The 17,259-nt window shown below is 33.1% G+C and overlaps 1 protein-coding gene across 1 annotated transcript in view; it reads right to left on the reverse strand.

Moving 5' to 3' along the window:
* Nucleotides 1-436: 436 nt before the first annotated feature.
* LOC134263394 (CD109 antigen-like) overlaps nucleotides 437-17,259 on the reverse strand; it is a 97,394-nt gene continuing 80,571 nt past the window's right edge. The window contains exons 13-26 of the mRNA XM_062745728.1: nucleotides 9,872-10,013; nucleotides 8,210-8,386; nucleotides 6,937-7,018; nucleotides 5,880-6,036; nucleotides 5,543-5,626; nucleotides 5,086-5,266; nucleotides 4,714-4,928; nucleotides 2,834-2,983; nucleotides 2,285-2,347; nucleotides 2,088-2,200; nucleotides 1,590-1,734; nucleotides 1,400-1,502; nucleotides 706-797; nucleotides 437-465 (exon numbers count right to left, since the gene is read on the reverse strand). Coding sequence (XP_062601712.1) covers nucleotides 454-465; nucleotides 706-797; nucleotides 1,400-1,502; nucleotides 1,590-1,734; nucleotides 2,088-2,200; nucleotides 2,285-2,347; nucleotides 2,834-2,983; nucleotides 4,714-4,928; nucleotides 5,086-5,266; nucleotides 5,543-5,626; nucleotides 5,880-6,036; nucleotides 6,937-7,018; nucleotides 8,210-8,386; nucleotides 9,872-10,013 — 1,716 coding nt within the window. The 3' untranslated portion in view covers nucleotides 437-453. The remainder of the gene's footprint in view (nucleotides 466-705; nucleotides 798-1,399; nucleotides 1,503-1,589; nucleotides 1,735-2,087; nucleotides 2,201-2,284; nucleotides 2,348-2,833; nucleotides 2,984-4,713; nucleotides 4,929-5,085; nucleotides 5,267-5,542; nucleotides 5,627-5,879; nucleotides 6,037-6,936; nucleotides 7,019-8,209; nucleotides 8,387-9,871; nucleotides 10,014-17,259) is intronic.

Genomic DNA, 17,259 nt, shown 5'->3' on the forward strand with positions numbered 1-17,259 from the left:
CCACCCTTGCCCCGGGAGTCATGATGTGAACAAACTTGAATCTACACTACCAGAGGGTGATTCCACATGAGTTTTATCTTTCTTGTCATTGTGGTTCTAGAGAAGAAGATTTTTTAAAAATGCCATTAAGTTTTTACTAATTCATAATTATCTCCCCTTGGAAGAGAGACAAAATTTGATCAGAATAGCTCACTTGAGCCTTCGGCTTAGGTGAGCTAAAAAGTTTCTTCCCAAGGAAAATAATGTCTCTTAACATAATCGTTTTTATTGGATGAGTCGTCAATGAAGAACTGTGTTTTGTAACATTAAATTCTGAAAAAGGATATGGTAATATGTGGTCTTTTTTCCTTTCAATGATTTTTTTTCTGTTCGTATTTCAAGAAATAATTAAAAACTTAGTTCAGCTTAAAAACTTTATTCAATTTTTATTCAACAATGTAGTTTTTCCGCATCTCAGCCAAGTTCCTAAAATATATTAAAGTGAATCAATTACAAAGTATTTGAATATATTTAAAGTAGAGAATTTATTCCAAACATGAAATGTAATTATACATATAGATCTAGTTTAGAACATTGCTATTCAAAGATAAGAATTGTCTTGTTAATTAAAACAGATATGTATAAAGTATTTTAACTATATGTTATGTACATTGTTGAGTTAATGAGTAAATTACAATTAATTTATATATAATTATATAAACTTACAATTCCCTGGCATATGGTGCAGTGCTTGCAAATACTACACAGGTTCATTTCTTTCAGCTTACCGGACCTATAACTTGAGATCCCATGATTCACTACAGCATGAATAGAACAAAAAAATATACTGTTAATTATTTTTTAAATGAAATTTGCTTGCAGTCAATTCAATTTCTAGTTTTAGATTACCTTATGCATGTTCAATACCTTTATGCGAGAAACATTGACTTAAATGTTGAATGTTTACTTTGCCATTTAAGGAATCACAAAGAGAAACTGCATTTAGGACTTAAAAAAAATACAGCATATAAAAGAGAGCATATCTAATACGTTTCATTCATTTAGAACATAGGGTACCTGTCTTATTTCTGCAGTAAAATGTTCCAAGAAAATAGACTATTTGTGAGCTGCAGAAATCACTGCTGTTTACTTACATTTAAATTTTTTTTAAAAAAATTATTCGGTTTTATTTTTTAAAAAATGCCAAAAAATACTCTGATGTTTTAGAAAACGTTTTAATTATCGTAGATAACAATTCTAATAATCTTTTTTTCTAAGGGCAGATAACTCTACCAGTAAAAATCAGTGATGTTCTTAAAGGTCCACTAGGTAATCACTTTGCATTGGATATGTCCAAATTTTATTTGCCTTTATCTTCTGGTTTAAATAATTCTTAAATCTAAATAAAAATCCTTCCTACCTGGTTCATAATAATCATAAACTGTAATAGGAATCGCCTGTGACTCTGTAACTTTGTCCACTCTGTTAGCTGTTACGTCAAAACACACTTTGCTTCCGCGAAGCTTTTAAAAAAATGTATGCATACGTGAATTTCACCCAAAATTCCTTATATACCTTATATTGTTAAAAGAATAATAAAAATGGATTACATTTTTGAAGTACAGCACCACAGCATCAGAACTTGTCTCTTTGTGTTCGAGACCCCGGGCCCTGGTTTTTGTGAGGTCTCCCACAAAACCACACGGGACTCCAATTTCTGCAACCACCATGCCATAATCCTTATTGTCCTTCCTCCTGAATTTTGTTTTAAGAAAAGAAAGAAAAAATAAATAAATGCTTTATCTTTTTTTTAAAATCATTTACATATACATAAGGTAAAAAAACAACAAAATATAACAAAAAGTAACAAAAAAAAAAAAAACAACAAACAAACAAACAAACAAACTAGAATTACAATCAAAATATAATTTTCAAAGAAAATATTTAATCAGAAAAAATGTTATATTATAGACCCTTTATTTTTATTTTTTTTTTAAATTGTGAACTTACTTGATGGACATTAATGCAAAACATCAGATTATATATTAATGTTGTTAATGTTCATTTGCTTCAAGCCAGTAAATTAAAGGCTTACAATATGATGTTACCTTATACAAACATTTACGGTAATCTTGTCGAAAGTTTGCTTTGAAGAACTGATACTTGTTGTAATTTCGAATGCAGCGTCCTCGCTTTTCATCACATTATATTTTACCACAGTCTGAAAATAACCCATAATATATGATTTCTGTTCCTTATTTATTCATTAAAATAAAATAATCTTTTATGACACCTATGTACATACATCAATCAAAACCAGTCCTTTCCCTGAGGTCTTTATTTCCACATTGCTTGTACTGTTACCAAGCTGGAAAAGTATAATTATGTACATTTGTATTATTAAAAAATTGATAAGGGAGATTTAAGATATAAGGTTCTCTTGGTACATGGAGCTTAACTTACTACAAAATATTACTCTAAAGGAAAAAAAAAGAGAGAAAATAAACTACAAATATGATTCTTTAATAATTGAATTTGAATTAGGTAGTTTTGTATTGCTTGATTGTGTGTTGTTTTTATCCTATTAGAGAATTGGACTGCCACGGAGATATTATTTTGATAAACTTCACAATATTAAACTTAAAGAATACTATCGATCTAAGATAATTATATTTCTTTCATCTTATCATGAGAACGACAATTCGCTTTATAATAAAAGTATAAACCTATTGTAAAGAAAATGTCTGATTGCAAAATGGAGTTATCAAATTTGTTATAAAAAAAGATTGATATCGCAATGCGTGTGGAATATTCAAACAAAACAATCAAATGGACAGATTAAATTCTACGTTACCTCCATTCTCTGGATGAGCTGTTTGTTTTTCTGCGTAATATAAAATGTTTTTTCTGTCGAGCCACTTTTCACCTTCACTTGTGCATTTAAATTGGATTGCCGTAACATACTGGAGAATCTTGATAGTGCATGAAGTGATACGACCGTGTCCTAAAAAGTTCAAAATAAATCAACAAACACGTAAAAGATCATGTTTGTACTGAGAATACGATGATGCATTCAATAAATATTAAGTTTAATAAATTCAAGCTTACAAAACTAACTGAAAATAAACGGAATGTCAATATTCCTTTTTGGGGTACATCCTGTGAAACATTTTTATGCCCTCCTTTGAAAAATGGAGGGCATATTGCTTTGCTGCTGTCTGTCCACTTAGTTTTCAGTTCATTTTCTTAACTGACATAATACATGTACATTTTCTTACTGAATTAAAATTTAGTAAATAGATTTATCATTTGCAGTTTCCGTTCATTTTCTTTGCAGATGTTGCATATACTGAATAAAATTTCAAATACAGATTTATCAAATGAATGTCTAAGTTCTGTTTTGAGTACGATCGAACCATTTTCGACAGAGGTACTTGTATACCCCTTGGACTAAAAAAATCCTTTGACAATTTTGCAGTTTTTTAAATTTATTTTCTTTGCAAAGGTTGCACATATTTAAATGAATTTTTTGGTATACAGATTTATCAGATGAATATCTAGATCAACTACTGTTTTTGATATGATCAAACAATTTGGGACAGATTGATGGCCCTTGAACTAAGAAAAAACACAGATGACCAGCCAGCCCCTCTTGACCAGTCAGATAACCAGCCAGCCCCTCTTGACCAGTCAGATGACCAGCCAGCCCCTCTTGACCAGTCAGATGACCAGCCAGCCCCTCTTGACCAGTCAGATGACCAGCCAGCCCCAAATCTATTGATATATAAAGCTAACACATGGCCATTAGGTTCACCGACCATTCAGTGACAGCGCCATCTGCCGCGGGCTCTACCTGTGGGTACCTGTCAGGTAAACAAATACGTCACACCCCATTGTTTTATTAGCTATACACACCGACAGATTTCACACTTTGAATCGTACTAATTTACACAAAGTAAATTCTAAGGGAAAACAAACACTTGCACAATAATTGTGGCATTATTTTTAAAGAAATTATGGTCCTAAACTGCAATGCTCAAAGCACACTAAACGAGTAGATTCTTGTCTAGAGATACGTGTATGTTGTACAAAAAATAAAACACAATAGGGTAAATCCTTCTGATCATACAGTATAAACTGATTCTCTTTAATATCATATGTTAAAGTCAAGATTAAACATTTTGCACCACCCGGACCTTAAAACGTAGGGGGACCTTTTCTTATACGGGCCGGACCTTTTCTTATAAAAGGCGGACCTGATATGTTATCGTATTTGGTCCGGCCGGACCTTTAAACGAGGCGGACCAAATATTATGCGACACCTGTGATTTGAACCCGTGATGAAAGGATCAACTTCTTACTTCTAACCATTGACCCATGCAGATGACATAACAATCCAGGAATCCATATTTTTCTTTATATCATCTTTTTTCTTTTACTAGTGATTTTGCAAATAATCAATGAATAGCTATGTAAATCTACAAAATCCATTATAACCAAAGATAGTAGCTATCTTTGAAGTCAAAAACTTTGTATTTTTAGAACTTTAGAAATTGTTGCCTAAATGTATTTTTGATTTTATTGATTTTGCTGAATTGTAGTGGTATATTTTTTTTTATAGATTCCTTGGAGTTATTAAGTATCCAAATCCAAGTATTTATGTTTTCTTAAATATCAAAGACAATGGTTTTAGGTTATCATTATTATGACATATGTGCGAAACAAACGAATTACCTGTGTAGACGTAAACCCTCCTTGGGGATTTCGTTGGGAAACCAGCCACTTCATTATTTTCATTCCCTCCGTAATGTCCCTTCTCTCAGAAAGATACAAAAGTGCATAAGCGGACGTTTCGATGTCAATCGGTCTTGCTCTAGGGTTTGGGGCTTGCCACCTAAGCTTTTGTTTATACACTTTGCTTCCACTGTCTTGCCAAAACATATAGTCGCCTAAAAATAGATACCTGATGTGCTCATTTTGTTATCTTCAAAAGAAATCAAAACTTTTTTTTTATTGTATAACACATTAAATTAAATTTATGTCATGTATTTTAATTAGAAAACAAGTATAAGAATTTTAGATGCATAATATAACAATGATCTATACCTGATTTCTTTGACATTGCCTTTAAAGTAGCGTACAGCTGTCTTGCTTTTCCCTGGGATCCGGCTTTTTGTAGAACATAGCTCGTAAAAGCCATTCCGTGGTTAGTGTTCCGTAAATCTCGAATAACACTGGATCTGGTTAAGTATTGCACTGCCTTTTTCTTTGCAATCGCCATTTTTGTCTGCATTTAATAAATAAATTGCCAGAAAAATCTTTACAAACAAAGAAATATGGCAGCTCCAAGTATAACTTTACCAACGCCCCTGTCCTTACTAATCAAAACTACTAGCTGCTCGGAAAGGAAAAAAAGTGAACGTATTTAGAAATTAGCGTAAATAAATAAAATGTTGATTATTAAAAAAAAACAAATGAAAATTAAAAAATGAAATGAAAATTTAAAAAAAATGTAAATGTTTAAATCCCAATTATTACTTGATCAAGAATATTTTGATATTACCTTATATTCTCTTATATCTTTATTTTCTAATAGAGTCAGTAAGACATATGCTGTGATAGTAGCACGACTTGCAACAACACCTCCCTGTAAAAATAAGTAAATTAAAACTGTAAGTATTAATTCATAAACACACTAAAGATTGAAAAAAATAAAGTAAAACGTCCATCTGACAATTCACATTAAAATCAGGCAAAACATCTTGCAAGAAAATTGAAGCTTGACAAAACTGGACTCTTCTTGACAATTTTATTACTAAATGGTACAAGATTGATCCAAACGAGAGTTATTTTTCTTTCTAAAAGTTCAACAAACCTAAAAATAATTATATTTTATTTACCTGCATTTGATAGTGAATAACGTAGCCATCTTCTTGGAAAGAACCATCAACATTTTGTTTTTTCAATAGCCAGTTAAGGCCACGTGTGAATATATCTCTATCAACGGGTACAAAAGAATCCGCCTGGTGAAAGCACAAAAGCACAAAGGAAGTCAACCTGTAAGTAGAATATAAGAGCTTATACGGTAAATAGAGATACGAAGAAGAAATTGACAACAATTTAGCTTCAAATATTCGTCAATGATATTGTTGATGCAGTTTAAACAGATAAGACATTTCAGTTCTACAAAATTTTGGATGTGGTATTATAACTTTCTATGGTACACAAGACTTAATTAGTGTATTTGCTTAATTCAATATATATGCACGTAAGAAAAATTTAACCAATAAGAATTTTAGCCCAATCCTTATGATTTAATTTTAGCTGGTTGAAGTGATTTTTGTTTTCTCTATCACCTGTTCCAAAGGAATCTGAAAGAAGTTTGTACATCGTCCGTCCGCCAACCTTTATAAATGCAAAGTGTCATGTATTTTTCATGCTCACAAAAAATTATAATGTAACACTTTGGTATAATTCGCCGCACCTAATTCAGACAATGTAATTTTAAACCAAAGGACAAACAATCACCGGTAATAACCTTTAAAGAATGTTAATTTTGAAACAATATTTGTATTTCACTTAATACTGAGAAAGAAAAAAAAACCGCGTGACGTTTTACATACAATATTATAATTCAAACTGACGTTTTTAAATACTAATTATTAGACCATTATTTACACCCTGAATTGTCGAAGGATATCGTTTTTTTCAATATGATTTTTTGGTCATGACAGGTAGTACACGGCGGATGGTCACTCCTCCATGGCACATTATCCCACCTATGATGTTTAAGAGATCTGCGTTTGCTTTTCTTTTAATTTGTAGTGTTTAATGAGCTTTTGAGGTTGCATAATGTTCGTTATCTCCATATGTATTTCGTATTCATAAAAATCATTAAAAATCTGCTCGCTAATTGAATACTTATACTGTATCTTTATTGATACGTAAAGGGTATACCAAGTGCTTCCATGTGGGTCTCTATTTCCCCATACACTGAATGATCCATCAGACTTTTGCCATCTCAATTCATTGTCTATACCTTGTGAAAAAAATCAACAAACATTTAATTAATAAAGTCATAGTAAACAATTATTTTTTTTTCATTTTCATTTTCAAATACATTTTCATTACACAGGATTTTTTTTAAATTTACATCATGTCTATATATATATATACTCCCTGACTAGGGGTTTATTGAAAGTTGTGTGCAATTTAGGGTAGTCCGATCCTCAGGTTTTTAAAATTAGCAGTTAAGTAATAAAAAATACTCATGAAAATATCTGTGAGTTTGCAAAGTAATGTAAATTTATCCATTGTTTTTCCTTGAAGTTTAAGATTAAAGTTAATCATACTATATAGGGACAACTGTCAAATCTCCTATAATTTTGCAGAAAAAGCGAATAAGAATATCAGCAATGCATTGTCAAATTGCAAATTGATCAACAAATATATTTTAGGTTAAAAAACTAAAGGTATCCAGACATTCAGAGAAATTGTCATGATTTTATACTTACTGTAAAATCACATATATTCGTCATGTCAAATTTTCGTGTTTTGAGGAAAAACTCTTGGCTCGTGGGGATTTGATTTCGTGGATGTAGAATTGTTCAGTAGTAATGTATGTCACATTTCACATTTCGTGGTGGACATGAATTCGTGGGTCTCTTCACACCACAAAAACCATGAAAATTCTATGTCTTCTATTTCTTTCGTGTATTTAATAATACATAGTGTAAAAGGCTTTTGCTATCATTGCAAGACACAACAAATCACTTCTGATTTCATATCATGCTAATAAGCATTGGTATCTTAGGCTGCACATTCAATAAAATCTTCTTTCTCTAAAACTGTATTTATTTTTTTCCTTTTATAGGGTGCAAATGTCAACTTTCAAAAGACCTTTTCTAATACTCCAAACACCTTGAATCATATGAAGATGAATAAAATAAAAATTGTTTGAAGAAAAAATATCATTTTTAGCTGCATATTGATGCTTTTTGAATTAAATATTGATTTTTAGAGTTATCCTTCCTGGCTGAGGATCGGATATCCTTAATGCTTTGTTTGAAAATATGTTTTCAAGGCCTTTATTCCATAAGAAGTATAAAATTGTAACATGATTATAAAACGAAAACAACAACTAATACCAACAACAAAAATATAAAAATAGATTGATTTTAATTGATTGATTGTATGTTGTTAAACGTCCCATATGAAAATAGAAAAATACCTCTGTTGATGTTTGTGACTATTTTGGTTCTAACATCCGCTGACAATTGATTTGAAGACTTAAGGTAATGGATCACGTAAACATTTGGTGCAAGATACATCATAGTCTGTTCTCCACATCCACAGGGAGTGCGGATTAAATGGCCAAGTCCACCTATAGTTGGCGCCATTATGTCTCCTAAAAGAGTTTAAAGTTACGAATTCTCTTATGGGCCAGATATTCATTTGGAAGAAAAGAATAAGCAAAAATTCGCTCGGATTAATTAGAGAACTGTTAGATAATTGAAAGATAAACTATCAGCTAGATAAGATGAAAAAGAAAAAAAAACTGTTTGGATTTATTAAGAAAATGCCTAATATTTGTTTGTCAATTTGATGATTTTTTCATTTGATTGAAGGAATATTTCATTTGTTCGATTAAATTTATAATTTGTAAAAACATGGAGATAGCGAATAGTATTCAAGTCCAAAAGTATCATAAAACAATACTAAACAGGAAAAAAGCAAACATGGACCTCCAAAACATCAGAGGTGGGATCAGGTGCCATGGAGGAGTGAGCATCCCCTGTCAAACGGTCACCCCCGCCGTGTGCTCTTTCATATGATCGGGAAATAACGGAAAATCCGTCGTCAATTCAATGTTTAAATAATGGACAAAATAGTATAAAATGATAAATTGTATTTGCTGGCAAGATCATTGTATCGACAATAGAAATGACGAAATGATGGCTTTAAACGAGACTTGTGTTCTTATTGTATCAACTTCTATGTCAATAATTTTACTCGTTTTAGTAGAAATTGTTCGTACATAGAGCATGCTTTTGTTTATCGATCAATTGAGATATATAAACTCTGTATACAGGTGATGAAGGTATATTGCTGCATGAATAAGGGAATTTGACAATAGAAAAGTTAAAGTAATCACGTTTATGAGAGAGCCTGGTTGTTAGATTACCGTTACTGTCTATTTCTAGTAAAGTATCCAAGTATGAAAGACATGTGTCAGACTTTGTGGGTTTTTTATTTCAAGCTCACCAGGATATATCGTATCGACATAAAAAAACTGTTTTCTTCTTTCCATGCATAAAATCTTGCACAAATTCTGCTTTATATGAATACAAAAATAGGTCTGCTAATAACGGAGCGCAATTGGAACCCATAGGGATCCCAATAGATTGTTAGAAGACCTTGTCTCCAAAAACCACACGGATATTGTCAATCAGAAACTCAAGCATCTTTTTATGTCAGCTTCAGAGTATGTTTGTGAGCAATTAGAATGTGATTTAAGAGAATGAGTTTGCAAATGAGTTGAAATGACCAATGACCAGCTAAGTAAATTTACGAGTTTAATTTTCATTGAAAAAAGCAGCTGTCAATGATATAAAAAGCCTGGACTTAACTTTAATGATTTGTGATTAAAATAATCGAAAGTTTTTAAGTTGTTGATTTTGGTAAAATCTTGTGATTTCAAATTGTCATATTCGCCCAAGCAAAAAGTTTTTTTTTCGAGACTTTATTATACATGCGTACGTGGATCAAACAATAATTTATATTTAAGAGAAAAAAATGTATCAGTTCAACACTTTTTTCAAAAGTATGATTTTTTTTAAATTCCATTAGTGATGATTATATTATAATAATGACTATGTTGTGATAATATTACCTGTGACTGTCAAATATACGGATTGAGTTCCTTGTATTGCATGGTGTGGAAGTGTTATTCTAACAGTTTTTATAACCGATGACATTCTGTTACTCATTGTCAAAAAGTATGGAATGTTGTACATTTGTTGTAAGCCAGGTGCCTAGAAAGACAGGAAATGAATTGCATTTCTGCCAGAAAGCAGGTTTGATTTTTTACTCAGCTAATTAGACTGCTTTTTGCTTTAATACACACTTACTCGTCCACATACACACACTGATATACACTCTTTCCACAGACACCCTCACAAACCCTCTCTCTCTCTCTCTCTCTCTCTCCTTCACTCCACACACACCCTGACACACTCACACACACACACACACACACACACACACACACACACACACAGAGAGAGAGAGAGAGAGAGAGAGAGAGAGAGAGAGAGAGAGAGAGAGAGAGAGTACCCGAGATCCCTACATTACGAGGAAATGGACTGGTCATAAGACCAACACTGTGGGGAAAGTTGGACATAGTGGGGAAAATGTTAATTCCCCACAGTTACATGTGCCCTTTTCTCTGTCATTTTACGACATAACCAAAGTTTAACATTATATTTATAATGTCTTATCAATCTGAAACAACTTCTCATCTTCATTGATTTGCATACTTTACTTGTTTAACGTATAGCCTTAGTCAATCAAATTTCCCCACAAAAATTTTATAACGACTCACACTACCGTAAAACGACGCCTTTCGGAACACATCTTAAAATTTACCATTTCGCGGGAAACAGACAGACTCCATGTTGGAATCGAAACTCCAGGGATGCTGTTGCTGAGCAGGGGTAAGTAGTTAGATCTAATGTATGTTTTCTGATTACATTTACTTAATTAAGAACAAGATATAGGACATAAACATTTTCAGACCCTGTTTACTATATATAGACCTAGGTAAACGCGTACTTATTCGAACTTCGATACAAAGGTCGGCCAGGAGGCAGAACAGTGAGTGTCAGTGACAGACAGGGAATAACTTGCAGTTATTTTAAGAGTGGTTGTTTGTTTCGTTTATTTCCCTCAGATTTTTGAAACATGTTTCTTAGATTCAGATGGGTTGGATCTTGAAGGTAGTATCTACGACAATAGGGACTTGCACGTGCAGTTCAACAGTTGTGTTTTACGCTTATTATAGCTACGTACATGTTGCATTTTAGGCCTATTTGAAAGTAGGAAGTAAGCCAGTGAAAATTCATTTTGACTTACCTGAAAAAGTTGAAATGTAAAAAAAAAAAAAGCAAAAAAACTTGAAAATCCTATTTCGTGTTAAGCATATAGTTAGGGGGAACCAGCATTTCGATGAACATTTCCAAAAGTAAAAGTAATTTTTGGGAAAAGAAAGTGGGAAGGGGGGGGGGGCAGAATGCACTGAAATAGTAATGGTATTCAAATTCATTTCACAGTTAGCTTTATAATAGTAAAAAACACAACAGATGTAAAAATCAATAAATATGGGGTCCCTGGATAGTTCAGGTAGAGATTCTATGAAAACAAGAAAAATTATTGTCTACAATATACTGTAAAAACACTAATATGTTTTACGGTGTGACCATTAGGGCAAGCGCAGTTATACCATCAGAAGGTTAAAAAAATTGATCAGCCACTTCAAACATCAAGCCGCATGAGATATCTGGACTATCTGTGATGTCACGGAGCTTACAAAGACAGTCGTATGCCTAGTTGAAACTGGAGGCCTAACGTTAGTGCAATTTTGGTCGAAAAAAAAATTGCAGTTATTTTTTGTTTCTTATGTACAGATCCGTATTTCCTCTGTTCTTACACGTTAGTCTATTGAGCTTGCTTCGTGACGCTCGCTGTGCTCGCTATTAAAAAGTATAATTGGAAAAATATGTTTTGATATGGGGAAAATTAATTGCCATTTTATATTGAAAAATTATTGTGGTTCTTTTTTGAGAAAGTTTTTGTACCAGTTATATTAAATGTAATATTTAAAGAGAAAGTTTAATACAATATGGGGAAATAGAGAGAAATCAGAATGGGGAAAATACAGTGAGAATGGGATCAGTATTGGGAATAGTCAGTGAGAGAATATATCAACAGTATGGGGAATATTCAGTGAGAGTTCATAAAAATTTGGAAATTGGGAACTGTTAGTGTACAAGGATATTCAGTGAAAGAGTAAGATCATGCGTGAAATATTCATTGAGAAATAAATATTCAGATCAGTGTGAGGAATATTCAGATGGAGGGAGAGGGAGATTGAGATCACTGAGCAGTATGGGGAATATTATGGAAAAAAAATGGCTGGAATCAGTATGGGGAATATTATGAGAGAAAATGGCTGGAATTAGTATGGGGAATATTATTAGAGAAAATGGCTGGAATCAGTATGGGGAATATTAAGAGATAGAATGGCTGGAATTAGTATGGGGAAAATTATGAGAGAAAATAGCTGGAATCAGTATGGGGAATATCAAGAGAGAAAATGGATGGAATCAGTATGGGGAATATTAAGAGATAGAATGGCTGGAATTAGTATGGGGAATATTAAGAGGGATTGGCTGGAATCAGTATGGGAAATACTACGAGATAGAATGGCTGGAATCTGTATGGGGATATTAAGAGAGAAAATGGCTGGAATCAGTATGGGGAATATTAAGAGAGAGAATGGCTGGAATCTGTATGGGGATATTAAGAGAGAAAATGGCTGGAATCAGTATGGGGAATATTAAGAGAGAAAATGGCTGGAATCAGTATGGGGAATATTAAGAGAGAAAATGGCTGGAATCAGTATGGGAAATATTAAGAGATAGAATGGCTGAAATCTGTATGGGGAATATTAAGAGAGAAAATGGCTGGAATCAGTATGGGGAATATTAAGAGAAAGAATGGCTGGAATCAGTATGGGGAATATTATAATAGAGAATGGCTGGAATCAGCATATGATCAGTATGGGGAATATTAAGAGAGAGAATGGCTGGAATCAGTATGGGGAATATTAAGAGAAAGAATGGCTGGAATCAGTATGGGAAATATTAAGAGAAAGAATGGCTGGAATCAGTATGGGGAATATTATAATAGAAAATGGCTGGAGTCAGTATGGGGAATATTGAGAGAGAGAATGGCTGGAATCTGTATGGGAATATTAAGAGAGAAAATGGCTGGAATCAGTATGGGGAATATTAACAGAGAGAATGGCTGGAATCAGTATGGGGAATATGAAGAGAAAGAATGGCTGGAATCAGTATGGGGAATATTATAATAGAGAATGGCTGGAATCAGTATGGGGAATATTAAGAGAGAGAATGGCTGGAATCTGTATGGGAATATTAAGAGAGAAAATGGCTGGAATCAGTATGGGGAATATTATAATAGAGAATGGCTGGAATCAGTATGGGGAATATTAAGAGAGAGAATGGCTGGAATCAGTATGGGAATATTAAGAGAGAAAATGGCTGGAACCAGTTTTGGGAATATCAAGAGAGAAAATGGCTGGAATCAGTATGGTGAAAATTAAGAGAGAATGGCTGGAATCAGTATGGGGAATATCAAGAGAGAGATTGGCTGGAATCAGTATGGGGAATATCAAGAGAGAAAATGGCTGGAATCAGTATGGGGAAAATTAAGAGAGAGAGAATGGCTGGAATCAGTATGGGGAATATCAAGAGAGAAAATGGCTGGAATCAGTATGGGGAATATTAAGAAAAAGAGAGAGAGAGAGGCATTGATATCAGCATGTCGAATATTTTGGAGGAGAGATTGAGATCAGTATGGGAAAATTTCAGAAAGAGAGATAGACTGAGATCAATATGTGCAGGGATTTATTCCCTCTTTAAAAAGGTGCAAAAGTTCCCTTATTCAGATAGAAAATTCCACGAATAAATGGAGAATATTTAAAACCTTGTTCTGAAATTTTCTGTTTTTGTCTGATTGAAGTTTAACAGCACTAATTTACCATCCTAGTCATTCAAACGCAAAGAATATATTATTCAAGCTTCTATTTGATATTTATCGGTAAACATATGGCATGTCCGTGATGTCTAAAGATACTAAGGGCGAAACGATTACACGTGTAAACGGCGACGTTTCGATTAAATGCTCTAAACGTTTACGAATTGAGTAAACGTTTACACGAAGGTCATAATCAATGTCTACCAGAAATAAAATTTGATACAAACAAGTTGTTTTATTTTATTTACCAAAGAAAACACAGTCTGTCTGTTACAAATTTACTTACGAACAATTGTTTTCTGTTTTAATCGATACCGGAAACAATATTTCACAAAACTATTTAAAACCCAATGCGGTCTAACATTTTTAATTCCGATTTCCCAGTAGCGAAAACTAGCAGTATATTATTTTATTTTTCCAAGCATATGTTTTAAAATAAATAACATTTAATGTTGCATTTTATTGCTTAGAAAATACAAATTGTCATGCTTATAACGGTAAAATGTTGAATATAGAGCTTTAAAATATTGAACATAAACCGGATCCATCATTGTTATCTTGTAATTTTTTTATTAGTATATCAAAGTTGTTGACCCCAGAAAATTAAAAAAAAATGATTTTATTCAGAAAGAGAGAGAGATTGGGAACAGTATGGGGAATATTTAGAAGGAGAGATAGAAAGATTTAGGTAAGTATTTCCTGACCATTGAAAAAGACCAAGGGGGCGCTTATAGGGTCAGGGGCGGTTAAAAGGGATTATAGGGTATTCAGAAAGAGAGACAGATTGAGAACAGTAAGGGGAATATTCAGAGAGAGACCGATTTGGAACACTATTGGGAATATTCAGAGAGGGACAGATTGAAAACAGTATGGGGAATATTTAGAGAGAGACAGCTTGAGAACAGTATGGGGAATACTCAGAGAGAGAGAGATTCAGAACAGTATGGGGAATATTCAGAGAGAGAGAGAGATTCAGAACAGTAAGGGGAATATTCAGAGAGAGACAGATTCAGAACAGTATGGGGAATATTCAGAGAGAGACAGATTGAGTACAGTATGGGGAATACTCAGAGAGAGAGATTCAGAACAGTATGGGGAATATTCAGAGAGAGAGATTCAGAACAGTATGGGGAATACTCAGAGAGAGAGATTCAGAACAGTATGGGGAATATTCAGAGAGAGAGATTCAGAACAGTATGGGGAATATTCAGAGAGAGAGATTCAGAACAGTATGGGGAATACTCAGAGAGAGAGATTCAGAACAGTATGGGGAATATTCAGAGAGAGAGATTCAGAACAGTATGGGGAATATTCAGAGAGAGAGATTCAGAACAGTATGGGGAATATTCAGAAAAAAGAGAGATTGATATCAGTATGGGGAATATTCAGAAAGAGAGAGAGATTGAAATCAGCAGTTCAGCGGTCCAACATCAATTGATGACCCAGAAAATTTTTGGAAATGTTTAAAAATGGATTTTATCATGAAGACAATGTACAGGGACTAATTTTTTTTTGAAAATGAAAGTTTAACAATATGGAAATTGTATCTGTGTAACTCAGCCGGGTAGACATTAACTTTTATTTTCACTTGTCCTTCAGGCAAGTGAACTACAATTTTGACTTGCCCGAATGCAAAATTTGGTTGCCCGAATTTTTTAAAGAAAAAAACAAGATGTGTTTGTGAAACACTATGTGCCCAGCAGCAACAAAGTTCGGGAAAAGCTATTTTTAGCTTAAAGGTCACAGTCAAGGTCACAAGGTCATTGACCTTGGTGTCATTTGGAAGAACCTGATGAGTGGAGTTTGCATACCAAATATGAAGTCTCTATCTTTCATGGTTCAAAAGTTATATTGAAGGTAAAAGTTTGCAGAAAAAAGCTATTTTTAGCATATAGGTCACAGTCAAGGTCACAAGGTCATTGATCTTGGTGTCATTTGAAAGGGCTTTATTAGTGGACTATGCATACCATTGAAATATGAAGTCTGTATCTTTCATGGTTCATAAAAAAAGTTATTGTACCTTAATTTGTTGTAAATAGTAAAAGTTGACAAATTACTGTATACAGGGTTATTTTCGCCCCATCTTATTTTCGCCCTTTCACACTTGCAAACCATTTTGCCCCGTTGTAAATTCGCCTAATCATAGTTTTGCTTAAGAAATAATACTGCATTCTTTGAATTCGCCCCATTTTAAATTCGCCCAAATGAGAGTAGGGCGAAAGGGGCGAAAATAAAACGGGAGCGAAAAAATCCCTGTATACAGTAATCTCTATTTTGAAGTTAACTGCCAGAAAAAATGTTGATATAATGATGGCCATGCTACATTTGTAAATATACATGTATGTAAAACACTTTCCTGTCATTTAAATATCCTGGAAACACACAGGGTACTCCAGAAATATTATTTTCTTAAGATTTTTGTTTGAAATTTAAATTTTTCCTCTAAGAATTGAGGTCAAGCTGGAAGGAAGAGAGTTGTTAAGTTTTGAATCAAGATACATCGTGCACCGTTAATAATTGGTGTTCCTCATATTCCTTAATTGGGTAGAAAAAGTATTCTGTAATCCCTATTTCATAATAAGACTGTAATATTAACGTAAGTTGTCAGACAGATAATCATATTTTTTAAACTACGAAAAAAAACAGAATAACGAAGCCGATTTATGAATGAAGGTCAGATCTAGAAACGGTACCGAGGGATTCCGAATGCAATAACAATGTCCCGTTTTTGGCGGAAACCAAGTGTTTAATTAATTGTGTTGTTTGTAAACTTATGTGAGATTAAAAAAACGTTTCTATCAGAAATATCCACTTGCCCGTTCGGACAAGTACATTGATAGTTTCACTTGCCGGAACTGAGAATTTACTTGTCCCGGGCAATCGGACAACCGTTAATGTCAATCCCTGTAACTGTTGGATGAGGTATGAAACAGCAGACATGTTCCAAGGATGTAAATAGTTGACAGTATGAATTTTTTATTAGATTTTTATTGAAAGAATGGGACAAGTGAATTTAAATTAGTAAACAAGTAAATGTCTAACTCTTGGTCACTTGTCCAACTGGACAGGTAGAGAATAATGTTAACTGTAATACAGAGCTCTACCCTGTTTTGGGTGGGTAAATATTTGAAATTTTTAAGGCGAAAATGAAAATAATAAATGTCATTAGCTTCTGCCTTCATCATACATGCCATATCTTTTAGATACTTCTGTTTAAATATAATTTTAATATAGTGATGAGAAGACAGTTTCTTTTCAGGTAATATCAGCAAATGTATTAATTAATATGGGACGCAAAAAGCACTTTAGAAATGTGAATAAAGAACAGGTGGCCTTAAATATACCAGAAGGTAGGTTTAACGTTTTAAAAATATAATATTCCTGAGAACTTAGTAAGAGTATCTTTAGGGGCTGTTTATAGTGCAATTCTCTGTCATCTTT

This window comes from Saccostrea cucullata, unplaced genomic scaffold (assembly GCF_032062105.1).
Source record: "Saccostrea cucullata isolate Sc308-1 unplaced genomic scaffold, CSIRO_AGI_Scuc_v1 ctg1577, whole genome shotgun sequence".
Taxonomy (NCBI): Eukaryota; Metazoa; Mollusca; class Bivalvia; order Ostreida; family Ostreidae; genus Saccostrea; species Saccostrea cuccullata.